The sequence below is a fragment of the Rhinopithecus roxellana genome, chromosome 18 (assembly GCF_007565055.1).
Source record: "Rhinopithecus roxellana isolate Shanxi Qingling chromosome 18, ASM756505v1, whole genome shotgun sequence".
Taxonomy (NCBI): Eukaryota; Metazoa; Chordata; class Mammalia; order Primates; family Cercopithecidae; genus Rhinopithecus; species Rhinopithecus roxellana.
The window spans coordinates 6,548,024-6,568,861 of NC_044566.1; the positions used below are offsets into that span (position 1 = coordinate 6,548,024).

Below are 20,838 nucleotides of genomic sequence, written 5' to 3' on the forward strand. Positions count from 1 at the left end.
GAGTGGCCAGAGCTTCTGGCCTGGGGCGGTGGACCCCTTATAAACTGCATGTGTTGCCTCTGGCAGCAACCACAGCAAGAGATTCTCTTCCTATCACACAGGGAACAAACTCAAGGATCTTGACCCTGCCCTCCTCTCCCCAGCTGGCTGCACTCGGGGACGCTGATGCCACAAAGGAAACAATAAACCAAAACAAGATAACTCTATTGGGCGGCGGAAACAGAAATGAACATGTAGCAATCAGTCATCTTCATCCACGCAAGCAAGCGAGGCGACGCCATGAAAAGGACGGTCTTCTTGGCTACAAATAGCCAGAAGTGAACTTGGCAAAGGAAGCGCGGGGCACACAGGAAGAAAAGTGCTCCAAGGGACGGACAGGACGGTGCCGGGGTGAGGAAAGCACAACGCTGTTCAGACAGTCTCCAATATATGAATTGCAAGCCCAGTTAAAAATATCAAAAGGGCTTTTTTAGGTTTTTAAGACTATTTTTTAAAGTTTAGTTGTATTAAAAAATAAGCAAGACAACCAGAGAAAAGACTGAGGAGGGCATAGGAGACCCACCCGTGTGCATGAGGCCAAGTCTAAAGGTGAGGCACCGGGGACGTGAGGATGGAGGCAGGCGAGGCACCGGGCACGTGAGGATGGAGGCAGGCGAGGCACTGGGGACGTGAGGATGGAGGCAGGCGAGGCACCGGGGACGTGAGGATGGAGGCAGGCGAGGCACCTGGGGACGAGACAGACTTCAAATGTGTGGTGCTGGGGCAGGAACTGTGCCTGCAGTCTACATCCCCACCTCGTCTATCATATCAAAAGAAATTACGGCGGATCACAGATGCCTAACAGCAGATAACTGTTTTGTCATCTTGTGGAGAAGCCTAAAGCCCAGGAACTAAGAGAAGATAACAAGTGTGAAAATAGAATTTAAAAGAAGAGATTGGTTTAGCAATCACTAAGATAAACCATGTGTGGCAGGATCTGCTTGTCTCCTCTGAGCGCACAGGAGCCTCTGCCTCATATGCAGACTTTGGGCCCTATGTGGCACCAGGCTATTGCGTGTGGCTGCAGGTCAGGGCGGGCTGGGCCACACGGCAGGGCCACCTCCCAATTCCCACGTTTACACTGAGCATTTCCTCTGTCTGTGGCTCCTGGGCTGGGGTCTGTGATCCAAGTCTGGGAGGCCTAGAGATGCCCACGGACAGCGCATGGGGCTTGGGGAGTGGGACTGAGCCACCTCTGACTCTTTCTGCCGGCTGGGATCCGGTTGCAAAGCCATGCCTGGGAAGAGACTCCTGCCTCTCCCAGGATGACTCTGTACTGCCACGCCTCTGTTCTCAGCACCCGCAGGGACTCACCAAGGTGGCCTTTCATCTAAAACCAGACACAGGTGACGCCAGGGGACCACAGACCCAGTGCGAGGGGAGCTGTGTGGGTTGTGCCGCAGGTATGTTAAAATTCATACAGGACACCCAAAATAATCACTCTTATTTGATGATAATTTTAAAATAACAAAAAAGACTTGTGGCAAGCTGAAAAAATGTTTGATAACTTTACTACCAATGGCTAATTTGCAAACGCCTACAAATTGAGAAAAATGGGCAAAAAATATAAACAACAGTTTACAGGAAAAGAAATACAGTTTTTTTGTTTTGTTTTGTTTTGTTTTGAGACAGAGTCTCGCTCTGTCGCCCGGGCTGGAGTACAGTGGCCGGATCTCAGCTCACTGCAAGTTCCGCCTCCTGGGTTTACGCCATTCTCCTGCCTCAGCCTCCCGAGTAGCTGGGACTACAGGCGCCCACCACTTCGCCCGGCTAGTTTTTTGTATTTTTAGTAGAGATGGGGTTTCACCGTGTTAGCCAGGATGGTCTCGATCTCCTGACCTCGTGATCCGCCCGTCTCGGCCTCCCAAAGTGCTGGGATTACAGGCTTGAGCCACCGCACCCGGCTGAAATACACAGTTTTTAAACCTAGGAAGTACAGCTTTACTCATTAGTTAAAGAACAAAACAAAACAAAAACCTGAAATGACTGATGTCATTTCTCACCTGTTACATTGGAAGAGATCAAAAGTTTTAAAAAGCAGTTCATTCTCCCCTGCAGGGGCGGCGGCTGAGGCCTGTATCCAAAGGAAACATGAGGACTGCCTCTGCAATTCCATCCTTGGGAACGCATCCCGCAGACGCACTCAGACGTGTGGGAGGTGACAGGTGCACGAGGATGTCTCGCCAGTTTTGTTTATAACGATGGAAATTGGAAATAAACTGGACGTCAGCCAACACGCATGGGCTAAGCCCGTGTGATGGCACCAGCTGGAAATGCCAGCGTGAAGGTGAGACAGACGCAAAGAGAGGGTCTCCTGCACAGACAGAGTCGCAGAGGCACGGGACAGACCGCGTGTGCTAAGCTGCCGTGCATGTGAAGAGTGGAAGGCCGCTCACGCATGTTTACGTGTCTAAGCACAAGATTCTTGGAACTGTAACTACAGTGGTGTCTGACTGGATGACTCAGAGGCAGGCATGGGCTTCCGCAACACACCCTGTGAAGTGTTTACATTTTGTTCTGTGTGCATTTATTGCCTATTGCTAAAACGTCAAAATTTACTTGTTTAAAAAAGAAAGTTTGGTGAAAAGGGAGCAGGCCTCAGGAAAAGACCACAGCTCTTTAAAAGACAGAACTTGGACACAGGAAGGGGAACATCACACACCGGAGCGTATCGTGGGGTGGGGGAGGAGGGAGGGGGTACCATTAGGAGATATACCTAATGTAAATGACGAGTTAATGGGTGCAGCACACCAACATGGCACATGTATACATATATAACAAACCTGCACGTTGTGCACATGTATCCTGGAACTTAAAATATAAAGAAAAATTTTTAAAAAATAAAAAGAAAATAAAACCAAAAAAGAAGAAAGGAATCTGATAACCAAACCTAAAAAAAACCAAAAAAACAAAAAAACAACAGAACTATTCAGGGCCCTCCACAAACCACAGCCAAGCCTAAAGTCATCCAAACCCACAGTGCTCCCAGGAAAGGAGGCTGACTTACTCTGCACGCAGGTGGCGAAGCCTGGGTTTTTGGTGTACGGAGACCCATACTTGTTGATGCAGTCTGCAGGAAGAAAGGGAATGGATGTCAGTCATCCTTACGAGACCGGACGGACTGCAGAGCCTCTGCTTCTGAGAAGCTCTGGAGAGGCAGTTACTCTCCTTACCTGGGGTGCTATCATCCTCCAGAAACAATGCCGCTTAGCTTGTGTTCATACAAAACATTTTAGCCCCAACCCCGACAAACAGAGAACCACCTCCAGCAACCAGCAACTCAGCGGAGCTGGGCACCCACACTTGTCAAGTGCTTAAAGCACCGCCCGCAGTTTCGAGGGGGTTCCTCCTGCCGTACGGGAGAATCACCGGGAATGTTCACTAAGTTTCCTGACAGTACTCAGAAAGCTAAACTTCATTTTCAAGTTGACCCCTGTTGGGAAACGTTGTCCTTAACTGGAAAGCCAGTCTGCTTTGGAGAAAGCCCCTCCGTGCTCTCTGGCTGGCTGGACACAGCTTGACAGTGGACATCCCGCTAGGGCGGCCAGGGGGAGGTGAGGCCTGGCATGTGCACATCCAGGGATGGCCCGAGACGGAGACTGTGTGGAACGGTGAGGGGCCTCGACCTGGCCCTTCAGTGGGTTACTGTTGCTTATGCAGGTGCAGAAAGGATGGACGGACAGCGGAAGGCCTCCTGCGGGTATGCCGTGGACAGCTGGCCATCCCCTGCTTCAGAACTCAGTCCCAGCACACCCAGGCTGGCGCCTGGACTTCCCGGGCCAGTTCCAGACCCACTGTGTGTGTTCCAGATATGGACCCAGGGAAGGACCCTTTATGAGGACATTTACTAAAATGCACTTTGCAACATTAAAAAGGAAGACCCTGGAATACATTTCTCTCCTTCTAAGTGAAATGCACTCGAGGAGCTCTGAGATGGTGTCAGTTAAACAGGCTGACCCGGGGTCTCCGGGCTTCCCTTTCTTGCTGTCCTCCCTTCTCAAGTGTACACTGGGGGTCTCCGGAGGCCGCCCCGCATGCCCCAGCTGCTCTGATGGCTGAGATAACATCTGTGCATTCCTGTTCTTCAAATTAAACAGAAACACTATTCAGTGTTCTCGGTTTTAACTAAGAATACGGTAAATATCAGTCCGTACAGCCCACATGAACATGGACCCCTTTGGGGTCCTCAGTGACTTCAGAAGTGTTTAGTGCTGAGATCAGAAAACTGGAAGACCAAATCCATTACATGTCCTGACAAGGAGCTGAGCCTGGCGTCAACTCAGAGAAGGGGTTTGCAGATAACGGCATTCGCCTGAGGTTCCACTAACACGGAATAAAGCTGTGGTATAAAATAAACAGAGAATCTTGTGTTTCTGACCTGCAAGTTCTGGACAGTTCCACGGGCACCATGTGATTAAGAATCTTCCTTCCAAGAGTTACGTGGTGAGGAGATGCCTCCAGCATGAAACGCATACCCCCAACTATGCCTCCACCACAACCAGAGTGGAGAAGTAATTGAGACTTACCTAAGTATCTTGGGTAAAAATAGTCCTGTGGAAAAAGAAAGAGAAAAGGCAAGCATTGACTGGCAAGCTACAAAGGTCTCTAAGCAACATAAGCATCCGCCGGTTAATCAGAGGCTGCTCCAGGGCGGCCGCCCCACCCAGGGAACCGAGGGGAAGTGACTGGGGAAGCTGCCGTGCTGCCGACTTGGCTTCTGCAGACGGGCGCTTATGAAGCCATCAGCACAACTGCGGTGAGACCAACAAGCAAAGGCAGGGCCATTTCCAGCTGCGTGGGAAGCACCACCCGGTGTGTCCAGCGGAGAGGCCTGTCCAGGAGAACAAGAACGCCTCCAAGTAAAACCCCAATCTTAGTTCCCTGTTGATATCAGGGTCTCTAGAACCCAAAGACCTTAGTTCCCTGTTGACACAAAGGTCTCTCAAAACCCCAAAGACCTTTCTTTTGGCACACGGGCATTGATTTACACTTATTGTATTGGTGAAACAAAATTGGTATTGGATGAGGCATGGAGGCTGCAACGAAGGGTCTTCTTATCCACGAAAGCACGCTGACGAGGTCCACATTCGACACAAGTGAGCTGCCGAGTCCTGGAACCACCTGCCCGTCACTTGGCCAGCAGAGGCCAGCCGGAAACTTCTTCAGGATCCTTCCGCCATGGCCCACAGATTCTAGGGCCACAGCCTGGTTAAAGCAGCCTCCAATCTCCAGCTTAGGATCAACCATGCCAGCAGTTTGGCCCTAAATGCTCTAAACCAAGAGACCACAGTCATGGCAGAATAGTCCCAGCAGCCTCTCCATGCTGGCTATAAGTCAGCATTTTACACTATTTTATGAAACCCTCACAAACAACATCCAGGAAGGTCTTTTTAATCCCATTATCAAGAATGAGGAAACCTGGCTTCAGGATGGTGTGGGATTCGCCTGGGGGCACGAGGTTCAGGATTAGCAGGCACTGGTAGCATTTTGCAGAGTGGCGGGCAGAGGCGGTACCCAGCGCCATCTGCAACGCGCCTCTGGCTTCATGTGCTGGCTCTGCACCGCTTTTCTGCCTCCTTCCCACCTCTTTCCCACACTTGCTGGCCTCGCCACACCTTTTGTGGGAAGAGCCTGGAGGGCCCCACCCCAGCCCCGCCAACACCTTCCTGAGGCCTGCTTGGATGTGTTTTCACAAAGTTGTGTTCCAGGAGAGATGGAACACAAAATCTTACTCCCTTAAGAGAAAGGAAGGGTCAGGGTGAGCTGGTGTTCAGCTCATGTGTCTGTTGGAGGGCGGCCGCCCTGGAGGTCAGGAGGGCCACAGGCCTGGCACACACACCCTCATGCCTGCCCTCATTTCTCTCACTTCCAATTTTAGTCATGGCAAACTGCAAGAAAAGGGGTGACCAGCAACACGAGTGAGCCCTGGTGGAGGTCTGGGGCAGCAACAGGTTCCTCAGCTTGGAAGGAGAAGGGAAGTGATGGGGCTTTGTCTCAAAGCGGGAGGCTCTGGCTCTGAAATAAAAGACTTAGGAGGGATGCAAAAGGTGTCCTTTCAGGTTTAGGAAGCCAGGGATTGAAAACAGCTAAGAACCAGTGAGCAAACGGCCTAACTATACACAAATGCTTCTTTACCACAGCTTGACAGCAAGTGTGTCCTATATTTCAAAATCAAGACTAGTCATACTACTTAATGTGTAATCTGTATTAATACCAAGTTTTATTGTTGCAAAAAGGCATTATTCATGGAAAACTTATGCCAATCTCCTCTCAGTCAGCCATACCTATGGGAATGGGGTTTCTGAAACCACAGGGTTATAACCCTGGGCAGTGTATTCCAATTTGCATGCTTGATTATTTGAGGTGGTAATGGAGGCAGAAAGGATGTACCAGTTCCACCTGTGATCCAGGGGAAAGACGGTTCAATCCTGAGCAAGAGTAAAGCTTCGACAAATAAACCTAAAAATGCTACACGCTCCCAAGAGAAAGGGACACTTCACGTCGTCCTTAGGACATTCTGGCCAAAGATGTAAGACCCAGAAATGGCTGTGAGTAAAGGCACCCGGATAAGCTCCCTGACCTGCAGAACCAAACACAGAGCACTTTGTTCTCAAAACCCTCCCGCTCCTGTCTGCACTACAAGTTGTTCAGGTGCATAAACCTTGGCCTGAAGCACTGCATTCGCCGACTCTCCAGAGCAGCACCCCCAGGAGTCCCCATGGAGCAGAGGCCGCCACTCAGGAGGCTGAGATTTAGAACCAGGAGCTCCTTACATACACACTGACTCTCTTTCTTTTCGACCTAGGAAGAGCGAGACCTGTGGTAATGGGTTGGTGTGCTGGGGTTAGGTGAGGGCAACAGTGGGAAGAAGCTGGGATTCCCAGGCTGGAAATAGCACCATTTGGCCCCTGGAAATCCTCTCCCTAGGGATCTGATTCTGTTTTATTCAAATAGCTACAGACAAAAATAAGCGAGCAAACCACTGCACTGTCAGCTGAAGCTTCAAGAGGAAAAAGACAACATCTACCTGCCCAGCATCGAGCCTGGTACTGACTGTCCCCCAGAGGCCTCAGGAGCCATCACAAAACACGTGGATGGATGACAGATGAACAGTGGATGAATGCATGAAAGAATGGATGGGTGAATAAATGAGTGGATGGGCGGAGAGATGCATGAATGAGTGGGTGGATGGATGGATGAGTGGATGAATGAGTGAACAGATGGATGGATAGATGGATAGATGCATGGATAGATGCATGTATTGACAAATGCACAGATAGATGAATGAATGGATGCATGACTGAATGGATGGATGAGGGAATGGGTGGATAGATTAGTGCGTAGGATGGATGAGTGAGCAGACAGATGCATGGATGGATGAGTGAGTGGATGAATGAATGAATGAATGAATGAATGAATGAATCAGTGGATGAATGCGTGGATGGGAATGAATGAATGGATGAGTGAGTGGACAGAGACTGATGAATGAACGAATGAGTGGATGGATGAGTGTGTGGATGAAAGAGTGAATGAGTGGATGGCTGAGTAAATGAATGGAGATGGATGGATAAATGAATGAGATGATGGATGACTGAGTGGGTGAATGAATAAATGAGTAGATAGATGGGTGAGTGGATGGATGGATGGATGGATGAATGAATAAAATGAGTGAATAGATGGATGAGTGGGTGGGTGAATGAATGAGTGGGTGGATGAGTGAGTGAATGGATGAATGAATGAAAGAGTGAGTGGGTAGATGAATGGATGAGTGAGTGAGTGGGTGCATGGGTGAGTGGATGGATAGATGAATGAATGAATGAGTGGGTGGATGAGAGAGTGGGTAGATGAATAAATGAATGAAAGAATAGGTGGGTGAATGAGTGGGTGGGTGAATGGATGAGTGAATGGGTGGAGGTGTGTGTGGATAGATGAGTGAATGAATGAGTGGGTGGATGGGTGACTGGATGGATGGAGATGGATGAATAAATGAAGGAAGGAGTGGATGGATGGATGAGTGAGTGGCCGGATAGTTGAATAAACGGGTGGATGGATGGATGGATGAGCGAGTGGATGGATAGCTGAATGAATGGGTGGATGGATGGGTGACTGGATGGATGAATATGGATGAATAAATGAAGGAAAGAGTGGATGGGTGGATGAGTGGATAGATGAGCGAATGAATGAGTAGGTGGATGGTGAATGAATGAATGAGTGGGTGGATGGGTGAATGAATGAATGAGCGGGTGGATGGGTGAATGAATGAATGAGTGGGTGGATGGGTGAATGAGTGGGTGAATGGGTGGATAGATGAGTGAATGAATGAGTGGGTGGATGGGTGAGTGAATGAGTGGGTGGATAGATGAGTGAGTGAATGAGTGGGTGGATGGGTGGATGAGTGAATGAGTGGGTGGATGAGTGAATGAGTGGGTGGATGAGTGAATGAGTGGGTGGATGGCTGAATGAATGAGTGGGTGGATGGGTGAGTGAATGAATGAGTGGGTGGGTGGGTGAATGAATGAGTGGGTGGGTGAATGAATGAATGAGTGGGTGGATGAGTGAATGAATGAATGAGTGGGTGGATGGGTGAGTGAATGAGTGGGTGGATGGGTGAGTGAATGAGTGGGTGGATGGGTGAATGAATGAATGGGTGGGTGAATGAATGAGTGGGTGGGTGGATGAGTGAATGAGTGGGTGGATAAGTGAATGAGTGGGTGGATGGCTGAATGAATGAATGAGTGGGTGGATGGGTGAGTGAATGAATGAGTGGGTGGGTGGGTGAATGAATGAGTGGGTGGGTGAATGAATGAGTGGGTGGGTGAGTGAATGAATGAGTGGGTGGATGGGTGAGTGAATGAGTGGGTGGATGGGTGAATGAATGAATGGGTGGGTGAATGAATGAATGAGTGGATGGATGGGTGAGTGAATGAGTGGGTGGATGGGTGAGTGAATGAGTGGGTGGATGGGTGAGTGAATGAGTGGATGGATGGGTGAATGAATGAATGAGTGGGTGGATGGGTGAGTGAATGGGTGGATGGGTGGGTGAATGAATGAATGAGTGGGTGGATGGGTGGATGAGTGAATGAGTGGGTGGATGGGTGAATGCATGAGTGGGTGGATGAGTGAGTGAATGAGTGGGTGGGTGGGTGAGTGAATGAGTGGGTGGGTGGGTGAATGAATGAGTGGGTGGGTGGGTGAATGAATGAGTGCGTGGGTGGGTGAATGAATGAGTGGGTGGGTGGGTGAATGAATGAATGAGTGGGTGGATGGGTGAGTGAATGAATGAGTGGGTGGATGGGTGAGTGAATGAGTGGGTGGATGGGTGGGTGAATGAGTGGGTGGATGGGTGGGTGAATGAATGAATGAATGAGTGGGTGGATGGGTGGATGAGTGAATGAGTGGGTGGATGGGTGAATGAATGAGTGGATGGATGAATGAGTGAATGAGTGGGTGGGTGGGTGAGTGAATGAGTGGGTGGGTGGGTGAATGAGTGGGTGGGTGGGGTGAATGAATGAGTGCGTGGGTGGGTGAATGAATGAGTGGGTGGATGGGTGAGTGAATGAGTGGGTGGATGGGTGAAGGAATGAATGAATGGGTGGGCGGATGGGTGAGTGAATGAGTGGGTGGATGGGTGATTGAATGGGTGGGTGGGTGGGTGAATGAAAGAATGAGTGGGCGAATGGGTGAGTGAATGAGTGGGTGGATGGGTGAATGAATGGGTGGGTGAATGAATGAATGGGTGGGTGAATGAATGAGTGGGTGGATGGGTGAATGAATGAATGAGTGGGTGGATGGGTGAATGAATGAATGAGTGGGTGGATGGGTGAATGAATGAGTGGGTGGATAGGTGAATGAATGAATGGGTGAATGAATGAATGAGTGGGTGGATGGATGAATGAATGAATGAGTGGGTGGATGGGTGAATGAATGAGTGGGTGGATGGGTAAATGAATGAATGAGTGGGTGGATGGATGAATGAATGAATGAGTGGGTGGATGGGTGAATGAATGAATGAATGGGTGGATGGGTGAATGAATGAAATGGGTGGATGGGTGAATGAATGAATAGGTGGATGGGTGAATGAATGAGTGGGTGGATGGGTGAATGAATGAGTGGGTGGATGGGTGAATGAATGAGTGGGTGGATGGGTGAATGAATGAGTGGGTGGATGAATGGTGGGGGGATGAATGGGTGGGTGAATGAATGGGTGGGTGAATGAATGGGTGGGTGAATGAATGGGTGGGTGAATGAATGGGTGGGTGAATGAATGGGGGGTGAATGAATGGTGGGTGGGTGAATGAATGGGTGGGTGGGTAAATGAATGAATGGGTGGGTGGGTGAGTGAATGAATGGGTGGGTGAGTGAATGAATGGGTGGGTGTGTGAATGAATGGGTGGGTAGATGGGTGGGTGAATGGGTGGGTGGGTGAATGAATGGGTGGGTGAATGAATGAATGGGTGGGTGTGTGAATGAATGGGTGGGTAGATGGGTGGGTGAATGGGTGGGTGGGTGGGTGAATGGGTGGGTGGGTGGGTGAATGAATGGGTGGGTAGATGGGTGGGTGAATGAATGGGTGGGTGGGTGAATGAATGGGTGGGTGGGTGAATGAATGGGTGGGTGGGTGAATGAATGGGTGGGTGGGTGAATGAATGAATGGGTGAATGAATGGGTGAATGGGTGAATAAGTGGGTGGATGGGTGAATGAATGAATGGGTGGCTGAATGAATGAATGGGTGGGTGGGTGAATGAATGGGTGGGTGGGTGAATGAATGGGTGGGTAGATGGATGAATGAATGAGTGGGTAGATAGGTGAATGAATGAGTGGGTGGATGGGTGAATGAATGAATGGGTGAATGAATGGGTGAATGGGTGAATAAGTGGGTGGATGGGTGAATGAATGAATGGGTGGGTGAATGAGTGGGTGGATGGGTGAATGAGTGGGTGGATGGGTGAATGAATGGGTGGGTGAATGAATGGGTGGATGGGTGAATGAATGAGTGGGTGGACGGGTGATGAGTGGGTGGATGGGTGATGAGTGGGTGGATGGATGAATGAATGGGTGGATGGGTGAATGAATGGGTGGATGGGTGAATGAATGAGTGGGTGAATGGGTGAATGAGTGGGTAAGTGAATGAAAGAATGAGTGGGTGAATGAAAGAATGAGTGGGTGAATGAATGAGTGGGTGAATGAAAGAATGAGTGAATGGGTGAGTGAATGAGTGGGTGGATGGGTGAATGAATGAGTGGGTAGATGAACGAATGAGTGGGTAGGTGGGTGGATAGGTGAATGAGTGGGTGGATAGGTGAATGAGTGGGTGGATGGGTGAATGAGTGGGTGGATGGGTGAATGAATGAGTGGGTGGGTGAGTGAATGAATGAGTGGGTGGGTGAGTGAATGAATGAGTGGGTGGATGGGTGAGTGAATGAGTGGGTGGATGGGTGGGTGGATGGGTGAATGAATGAGTGGGTGGATGGGTGAATGAATGAGTGGGTGGATGGGTGAATGAATGAGTGGGTGGATGGGTGAATGAATGAGTGGGTGGATGGGTGAATGAATGAGTGGGTGGATGGGTGAATGAATGAGTGGGTGGATGGGTGAATGAATGAGTGGGTGGATGGGTGAATGAATGAGTGGGTGGATGGGTGAATGAATGAGTGGGTGGATGGGTGAATGAATGAGTGGGTGGATGGGTGAATAATGATGGGTGATGGGTGAATGAGTGGGGGATGGGTGTGAATGTGATGAGTGGGTGGATGGGTAGTGGGGTGGATGTGGGTGGATGGGTGAGTGAATGAGTGGGTGGGTGGGGTGATGAATGAGTGGGGGATGGGTGGATGATGGGTGAGTGAATGGTGGGTGGTTGGATGAGTGAATGAGTGGGTGGGTGATGGTGAATGATGATGGGTGAGAGCATGAAGTGAATGGTGGGTGGATGGGTGGATGACTGAATGAGTGGGTGGGGTGGGTGGGGGTGGGTGACTGAATGAATGGGTGGGTGGGTGGGTGGGTGGGTGACTGAATGAATGGGTGGGTGGGTGAATGAATGGGTGGGTGGGTGAATGAATAAATGAGTGGGCAGGTGCAAGGTCCTGCAGTTTTCACTCCAACAAAGCACTGAATGCTAGTTTCACTTAAATCATGGGTAAGTACTTGGAAGAAAAGTGGAAATCAATGCTCTCAGTCTGTTTACTTTAATAATAGGGAAGTGTTTGTGCTATAATTCCTCAAGTTTACAAACCCCACGTGATTTTAAAATTTACATCCTTGTTATTACCTGACATCTGCCAGACCCGCACTTCCAGGTGGCAAATGCGGTGCCCATTGCACGGAGGACGCAGCCATTAGGTCTCTCGGAGGTTTGTGCACTTTGCTGTTCCTGGCAGGGACAACTCAGAGGGCAGCAACCTCCTGGTTAGCACAGGGCCCTGTCCCCGGGTGAAGCAGGGCAGGTGTTCGGCCCGCGTTCCCGAGGCTCTGGGGCAACTGCAAGCGGCCCAGGATGGCCGTGAATGCGGCCCAACATAAATTCATAAACTTTCTTAAAACATGAGATTTAGGCACAGACCTTCTTTTTAGCTCATCAGCTGTGAGTGTTAATTCTATGTGTGGCCCAAGACAATTCTTCTTCTTCCAATGTGGCCCATGGAAGCTAAAAGACTGGACGTCCCTGTGCTAGGGGGTTCCGGGGCCGTCGAGGCTGGGAGCCCTGTCTGCAGAACATCCCGGTGTAAACAGTGGAGCAGGTGCCTCCTCTGACGCCCCCGACGGCGCCTGTTGCCTTTCGGTTTCGTAAGTATGGAGGAAACAACCTGAAGCAGCTTGGAGGGAGCTGAGCCCCAGGACACGAGCTTGGTCTGGCCGGGGTCTAACATGAGGCCCCAAACTTGCTATAAAACTACAGAAAGCGTCTGATAAGTGGATGCCGCCTCCAGACCCTGGCGTCGCCTCTGCTGCCTTTGATCTGCTCAGCAGAGCAGTGGGTGCTGGCAGAACCCACGGGAATCGGTGCAGTGTCACAAAGACGCAAGCCCACCACCGCCCCTGCCCAGCCAACCACCAGACCCAGGTCTCCCCGGCTCAAAGCCACCCATAGGGCAAAAGTCAAGCATGGCAGGGAGCTGCACATGGGGTCCCCAGGATGGGTGGGCCTCGGGGACCAGGCTGTACTTGGCCGCCCGTGCGGCAACCCTACCAGCAGGGCACTGTGGTTCTCAGGTCTCAACCCCCAAATGACCTTTGACCTGGGGACAGGCTTCCTCACCCAGAGCTGTGGTTCCGAACAAGGTGGGGTGACCTCCCCACACCGCCGCAGGAACCAGGCAGGACTCAGCATGTGAACAGACCCTCCAAGGGGCCGGGGGGTTCTGCCCCTGGGCCTGCCCTGGGGCCCCTGCCTACCCGCCTGCAGCTTGGTGAGGGTTTCCAGTGGTCTCTCGATCAAACTAGACCCTGGGAGGGCCCATTCACTTTTTAAAACTGGCCAAAACCTACATACGGTGATGGCACCCAACGCAGCGCGTTAACGAGACAGGAAACACTTTTGGACGCAAAGTGCACTGAACTGGAAGCACCTCACGCAGGTAAAATCAGTTTGGAAGGTTCCAGAACACTTCCTAAATGCCTTCATCTCTGAATACACTTGAACTCCTTGAGGCCCAGCAAGGTCTCTGCCTGGTGGAGGGGGGCGGCCGGGGATTCAGGGCACAGCCCGACGTGACGCTCACTCATCCTTGGGCCACGGTCCCCACAGAGCTGCAGTGAGGATCAGAGGTCAGTGAACATGGAGAACCCTCTGCAAACACCCAGTGTCAGTCCTGCATAAATCTTTTCGTGTGAGCGTCATCTGCATTCACACAGCAAATAGTGGTTATTTTTCAGAGTGTGCTAAGAATGCATTACTCTCTTTAGCAAATAACATCCATAAATTTTGTTTCTAAACACCTTTATCTTACTTGACAAGTGGGCTAACACTGCTGAGCGCAGGGACTGTTTATCAACACCATAACTTTGTCTGATATTTTCCACGGGAAACGGTCACAAGAATTCACTAACCCTTTGACCATAATGTTGTCTTCCAAGAACTCGACTTCCATGAGAAAACTCAGAGTAACACCCACAGGAACTGCCCTTGGGGAGCCTTCCTTTCTCAGCATTTGCAGAGCCTCTGAAGAGCCGCCGTCTTACAGACCCTTGGCCTGGCAGCCCGGCTCTATTCATGTTCTTCTAGCTTGGGAAGTGTAAAATCCTTTCCTTCCGTTCCGAATTCGTTTCCTAAGTCTTCACACCCGCAGTGGCCTGTTGCCCTGAGCAGAGTGGAAGTGCTGACCCACTGCCCACAGGAGGCAGCGCCCACAGCCCCCGGCCTAGAGGACCCCAGGCTGACCTGGAGAGAGACGGGCCCCAGGAAAGTACAGTCAGTACACCCGGCATGCCCATCCGCACCCAGGGTCAGCAGTGACAGGCGCCTCTGCCCTCCTCGAAGCTCACGCCCAGGTGCACCCTCCCTTGCTGGGAGCCCTCTTCCTGGAAGCTCACCCTGGGTGTGACTGCCAGGTCAGCTGTGGGTGCTGGGAACAGCCTCTGTAGCTGACTGCACAGCTGTGAGCACCCCTCCTTGCCCCACAGCGCGGACGTGGTGCCTGAACCGGTGGGTAACTAAGCTCTTCTCACAGAAGCCCCAAGACACACATCACTGTATCTCACAGGCTTCGTGGCAGACGAGACAGAGGAGCTCCAGTGGCTCCCAGCAGCTGCATGGCAGTAATGCTGAGACTCACTCTGCCCGTCTCTGCCCCAGACACACAGCACACTCCCGACAGCCCCCAGCAGGGTGCCCCATGGCGCACAACATTCAGCATATGAGCGTGAATGCAGTGAAGGAACAGAGCCGCAGCCCCCACAGGCCCTTGGCCAGCAAGGGGTCTCAGCAAGGAAGGCCTGCTGCCTTTCAGGGCAAGCCCCACCAAGGGCTGCCTACTCTTAAGTGCAGAGCAGTGACTGTCTCTGGCCATTTGGTAGCATCCTTGGGGGCCCCAAGAGAAGCCAGTCAGGAAGCCACACAGCTGTCGGATGGGAGGGATGCTGGCCACAAGAAACACTACCAGGAGAGAGGCCCGGGACAGCCACTGTCTGCACGTGGTGGGGAGAAGGGAGCCTGGGGAAGCGCTGACTAAAGAGAGGCCAGTCTGCGGGGGAACAGAGGGCGTGGAAGAGGAAGGAAGAGAACTCCTCTGTGCCCACTCCGACCCCAGGGGCATCGCTGTCCTGGGAGCAGCCTCGTGCCCACAACAGCTGCCGTGGGGAGGAAGTGGGATGTCTCACTGCAAATGCTTTGGGAAAAACAAGATGGTGTACTTTCTGATCACATAAAACAGCAAAATAAAACAGTCGTGAGCACATGGCCAGTGATTCTGCAGTTAGAACCGTGTGGGCTTCGTCCCCACCTCCGGTGAGGGCATCTCCTGCACATGGTACCCACGCTTCAGGTCACACACACGTGTTTTGGACCCAAGTTCGCCTTAAGAGGTGTCGATCGCTCCAAGAAAACGTGCTAACCTTGGAGTCTGGGGCCTGGGCTTCCCTCTGAGTCTTCCCCACAAAAAACGAACTGGGACCAGTCCTTCAATAAACTACCAGCCTCTGTTCTTGGAAGCACAGGAGGGGAGGACGCCTGGGTCTTGCCAGCCACCACGTTCTATGATCCCAGGACAAATACGATTGCAAAGTTTGTGTTTGTTCCTGGCTTACAAAGGGGAGGTTTATTCATGGCCTCTCCGGATCCAACGGCAGCTGCTCCATGGGACGCTGGACAGCTCAGTTCCCTCGAAAGGGCGGCTGCACCGTCAAGCCTGACTCAGCCCAAAGATCCAACCCACAGGGTCCTGGCAGGGACAGCTGTGCCCTGGACGCTGGCAGGCCACTGCCACTTCTGCACTGGGAGTCACGCCCCGGCCTCTCCCACTGGGCTCCTGGCCTGAGCTCTGCCCAGCTGGTGTAAGGACAGTAAAGGCAACCAGATGCCCTGACTGCGACCACCACTAACAGTCGCCAAGCGCGCACACAAGCACAAATCACAGACGCCCTGGCAGCTGCCTGAGGGACAGGCTTCTCCTCCAGCTTTATCCAAGTTGAGCTGGTCTTCAGCCAGATGACCAGGCCCAGGCCCCAAAGCCACCTGGGGTGCTCTGAGGATGGGTTAGACTTAAAGGTCACTTGGACTCCTCTAGTGGCCAGGACACACGTCTCTAGTGGACTGGTTACCTTCCGCATTGTGAGGGACTGGCCAGGCCTGCAGGTTGGTGCCTTCCTCTGGCCTCATTGAGCAGCAACACTCAAGTTCAAACACAAAACCACCATTTATGGTGGAGCCATGGGCTCTGTAGCCCAGCATGACGCACCTGCAGGCCGTGTTCATGAGACTCACACTCCGAGCCACTGACACTCACCCAGCTCCCCGCAGCCGCCCTGTGCTTTATGCACCCACACCAGCACCACTGAGCCCTCACGTGGGTGCCAGTACACTCACAGTCGCCTGCACACAGAGGAGCACACAGCTGGGTCAGGGGTGCTGCTGCGTCCTGCTCTCCCCCAGTCCCGGTGAGCACAGGAGTTAATGACAGAGTGTGGGGCTCAAATGCCCAGGACACGCTGTAGCCCTCCACAGGCTTCTCAGCCTCTCAGGGCCTCAGTTTCCACATCTGTAAAATGGCTCAGTGACAGCTGCTACACATTGTTGTGAAGACGTAACAACTTCACATATGGAGACCCCGAGAACAGCGCTCTCGGGAAGACCCATGTACAATTCATCTTTCAGACTAACAGACGAGCTGAGCGACGGATCTGAGAACGGGAGTGACCGTGCTCTTCACAGGACAGTTTCGTCATCTGCTGCTATTCAGTTGTCCGGGTTGAAATAAACGGAAAGCCAGCCTGCCTGTAAACACTGTCATGCATTTCCCACAAGTGTAAAAAGGAAATGAACTGTATCTTCCAGGTGTGGTGGGAAGGGTCCAGGCACACCCAAAGCCCACTGCGCCTCCCTGAGAGCTCCCGCGTCCGGGCTGCCCTCATGTGGAGTGGGCAGGAATGCCAAACTGCAGCCCTCTCTGCTTCTGCAGGGATGGTCAACTTAGCAATTCTGAGAAGAATCAATGTCGACTCAGAGAGTGGCTTTACTGTACTGTGGACAGTCGGTCCTGGATGGGAGCCGGTCCCAGCCTGGCCAAACGTTGGGGCTTTGTATGCTGAGAATCCGGCCACTGCAGTGACTGGCCCAGGCTCTCTGAGTGCTGGCTGGGTCAAGCTGTGTGTTTTCCATGGAGCCCCAAGTTCCAAGGGGAGGTCGTCACAAAACTGGGTCTAGCAGGTTTGTGGACAGATGTGGAGAAAATGTATTTTCTTATCATAGGTACTAACACTGGAAAGATAAAAATTTTACCTATAATTTGAAAACAGAGCCCAAGAAAACTAGTAGAACATTAATGAGGCTCAATATATTTTACTATTTCATTTGAATATTATACTTTTAATCACCAGTCAGAGCAGACAGTGCCTCTGTCAGAGTGAAATGCAAAATGGATACTGTTCTTAATTTATTCCACTTCCAGCTCCCCTTTAAAATTTATTTTAAAACTTTTAAAATGAACCTTTCACTTGGTCAGGGTGAAAATGTACACACCAGAATTGCAATGAAATCACTGGAATATAAAAACCACGGAAGAGTCCAGAGCATTTCCAACATCAAATACGAAACCCTTCAACAATGAGCTTTGCACTGGAGAAACAGGTCTCAATTTTAACCTTAGAAAACAGGGGAAAATGAAGCATGAGGAAACCTGGATGCCTGTCAATGCTCTGGGGTAAAACCATAACCTGGGAAGCGCTCGGCATGCCCCAGCTAGCAAGCTTAATGCCCCTTTACTCAGTGTCTCAAGAAAGAAGCCATAAGCACTTGCTTCCTAAAAGGGTGTTTTGTTCCTAAATAACAAAGGGAGACGTTCAGCGTTTCTCAGAAAGTCTTTAATTAGAGTTTTCCACAGATGTGAAGCTCTCCGGCTCGGGTGAGGGTGTCGTGTGCAGGGCCTGGCACTCAGCTGCCTCTGAGAAAGCCCTGGGGGAGCCTGGCACCAAGTGCCTGCAGACACCCGGGTAGAAACAAGCACCTGCACAGGTGCAGGCACAGGAAAGGGCTGCAGAACCAGCATGGAAGACGGCCCTCAGAGGAGGCCAGGCCCTGGTCCCCCTACCAGCCTGCAGGCCTCAGGATGGGCCCAGGAGGAAAGGCCTTAGCCACAGGGCTCCGGCCCCTCGGGCTGTGGAGAGACCCTGGGGGTCCGAGAAAGCTGGGGCCACAGAGCTCTGGGTCCTTGTCTCAGTTTTTAGTGATCCTGATGCATCTGTCAGTGGTCTTCTGACCCCGAAGTTGTGGAAAGAGAAAAGTGTGTGAGAGGGTGCACATGTGTCTGTGTGTGTCTGCATGCATGTGGCTGGGCATCCATGTGTGCCTGTGTGTGTGTGGACTGTGTGTACATGTGTGTGCATGTCATTATGCATGTGTGTACATGTCTGTCAGTGTGTGACTGTGTGTACGGTGTATACGTATGTCTATGTGAATCTGTGCATGTATGTGTATGTCTGTTAGTATGTGTGTGCCTGTGTGTGCATGTCTGTGACTGTGTGTACGTATATGTGAATGTGTGCATGTGTGTGTGCATGTCTGTTAGTATGTGTGTGCCTGTATGTGTGTGCATGTCTATGACTGTGTGTACGTATGTCTACGTGAATGTGTGCATGTGTGTACATGTCTGTATATGTGTGCCTGTATGTGTGCATGTCTGTGTGTGACTGTGTGTATGTATGTCTATGTGAATGTGTGCATGTATGTGTACATGTCTGTTAGTATGTGTGCCTGTGTGTGTGTGCATGTCTGTGACTGTGTGTATGTATGTCTGTGAATGTGTGCATGTGTACATGTCTGTTAGTATGTGTGCCTGTGTGTGTTTGCATGTCTGTCAGTGTGTATGACTGTACGTATGTCTGTGTGAATGTGTGCATGTATGTGCACATGTCTGTTAGTATGTGTGCCTGTGTTTGCATGTCTGTCAGTATGACTGTACGTATGTCTGTGTGAATGTGTGCATGTATGTGCACATGTCTGTTAGTATGTGTGTGCCTGTGTGTGTGCATGTCTGTGTGTGTGTGTGTATACGTAGGTCTATGTGAATGTGTGCATGTATGTGCACGTCTATTAGTATGTGTGCCTGTGTGTGTGCATGTCTGTGTGACTGTGTATACGTATGTCTGTGAATGTGTGCATGTATGTGCACATGTCTGTTAGTATGTGTGCCTGTGTGTGTGCATGTCTGTCAGTATGACTGTATGTCTGTGTGAATGTGTGCATGTATGTGCACGTCTGTTAGTATGTGTGCCTGTGTGTGTGCATGTCTGTGTGACTGTGTATACGTCTGTGTGAATGTGTGCATGTATGTGTACATGTCTGTTAGTATGTGTGCCTGTGTGTGCATGTCTTGTCAGTATGACTGTACGTATGTCTGTGTGAATGTGTGCATGTATGTGCACGTCTGTTAGTATGTGTGCCTGTGTGTGCATGTCTGTCAGTGTGTATGACTGTACGTATGTCTGTGTGAATGTGTGCATGTATGTGTACATGTCTGTTAGTATGTGCGTGCCTGTGTATGTGTGCATTTCTATCTGTGACTGTGTATATGTATGTCTATGTGAATGTGTGCATATATGTGTACGTCTGTTAGTATGTGTGCCTGTGTGTGTGTGCATGTCTGTGACTGCGTGTATGTGTCTGTGTGAATGTGTGCATGTATGTGTACGTCTGTTAGTATGTGTGCCTGTGTGTATTTGCATGTCTGTCAGTGTGTATGACTGTACGTATGTCTGTGTGAATGTGTGCATGTATGTGCACGTCTGTTAGTATGTGTGTGCCTTGTGTGCACGTCTGTCAGTGTGTATGACTGTACATATGTCTATGTGAATGTGTGCATGTATGTGCACATGTCTGTTAGTATGTGTGTGCCTATCAGTGTGTGTAACTATGTGTGCATATGTCTATGTGAATGTGTGCATGTATGCGTATGTCTATTAGTATGTGTGTGCCTCTGTGTACGTGCATATATATCTGTGTCTATGGGAACGTACGTACCTGTGTACACGTGTCTGGGTACGGGTGTGTGTGTCCGTGCACACCTATACCCATGAGTCAGCACCTATCTGTGCAGGTGTCCGTGTGTGAATGTGTGCATGTGCACATGTATCTGTGGGATGTGTGTGGGAGTGTGCTGCAGCCTCTGTCAAAGCAGGGCAGGGGAGGTCTCAGCCTGGCCATCATCTTCCCCACCAGGCGCCCCCACATTGTACAGCCCTCCCCTCCAACTGGGACCTCCCGTTAGGCCATCCCAACATCTGGGCCTGTGTCCCAACCAAGTAGCTGTCCCCAGGTGGGGACTCAGAGGGGTTTTCATTTCCATACAGGGTACCCCTTCCCTAGCTGTTCCCGAAGAATCCACAAGGTCAGGGAAAAGGTGCTTGGAGGGCACATGCAGTTGAGGATGAGCCAGTAAGTTTCAAAATGGATACACCGACATCCCTTGCAGAGAATTCCTCACCACCAGCAGTGGGGAGAAGAGAAAGAAACACAGAGAGAGACAAAGAAAGAGAATGGGGAAGGGAAACCTGGCCTCGGAGCACAGGCCTGGCCACATGTCGTGCAGGTGCAGGTGCAGGTTGGCTAACCCAGGCCGACCCTCAGGGAAGGCCACCAGCCCCCGGTG

At 51.1% G+C, this 20,838-nt stretch overlaps 1 protein-coding gene across 3 annotated transcripts in view; it reads right to left on the reverse strand.

Annotated features, from left to right (window-relative positions):
• Positions 1-20,838, reverse strand: part of GAS6 (growth arrest specific 6) — a 49,147-nt gene that overhangs the window by 24,504 nt on the left and 3,805 nt on the right. Inside the window, exons 3-5 of one of the 3 annotated variants that reach the window (XM_030922188.1) lie at positions 4,566-4,590; positions 3,047-3,109; positions 563-724 (exon numbers count right to left, since the gene is read on the reverse strand). In XM_030922188.1, coding sequence (XP_030778048.1) covers positions 563-724; positions 3,047-3,109; positions 4,566-4,590 — 250 coding nt within the window. The remainder of the gene's footprint in view (positions 1-562; positions 725-3,046; positions 3,110-4,565; positions 4,591-20,838) is intronic. The other 2 variants (XM_030922189.1, XM_010374826.2) reach the window with 2 other exon arrangements.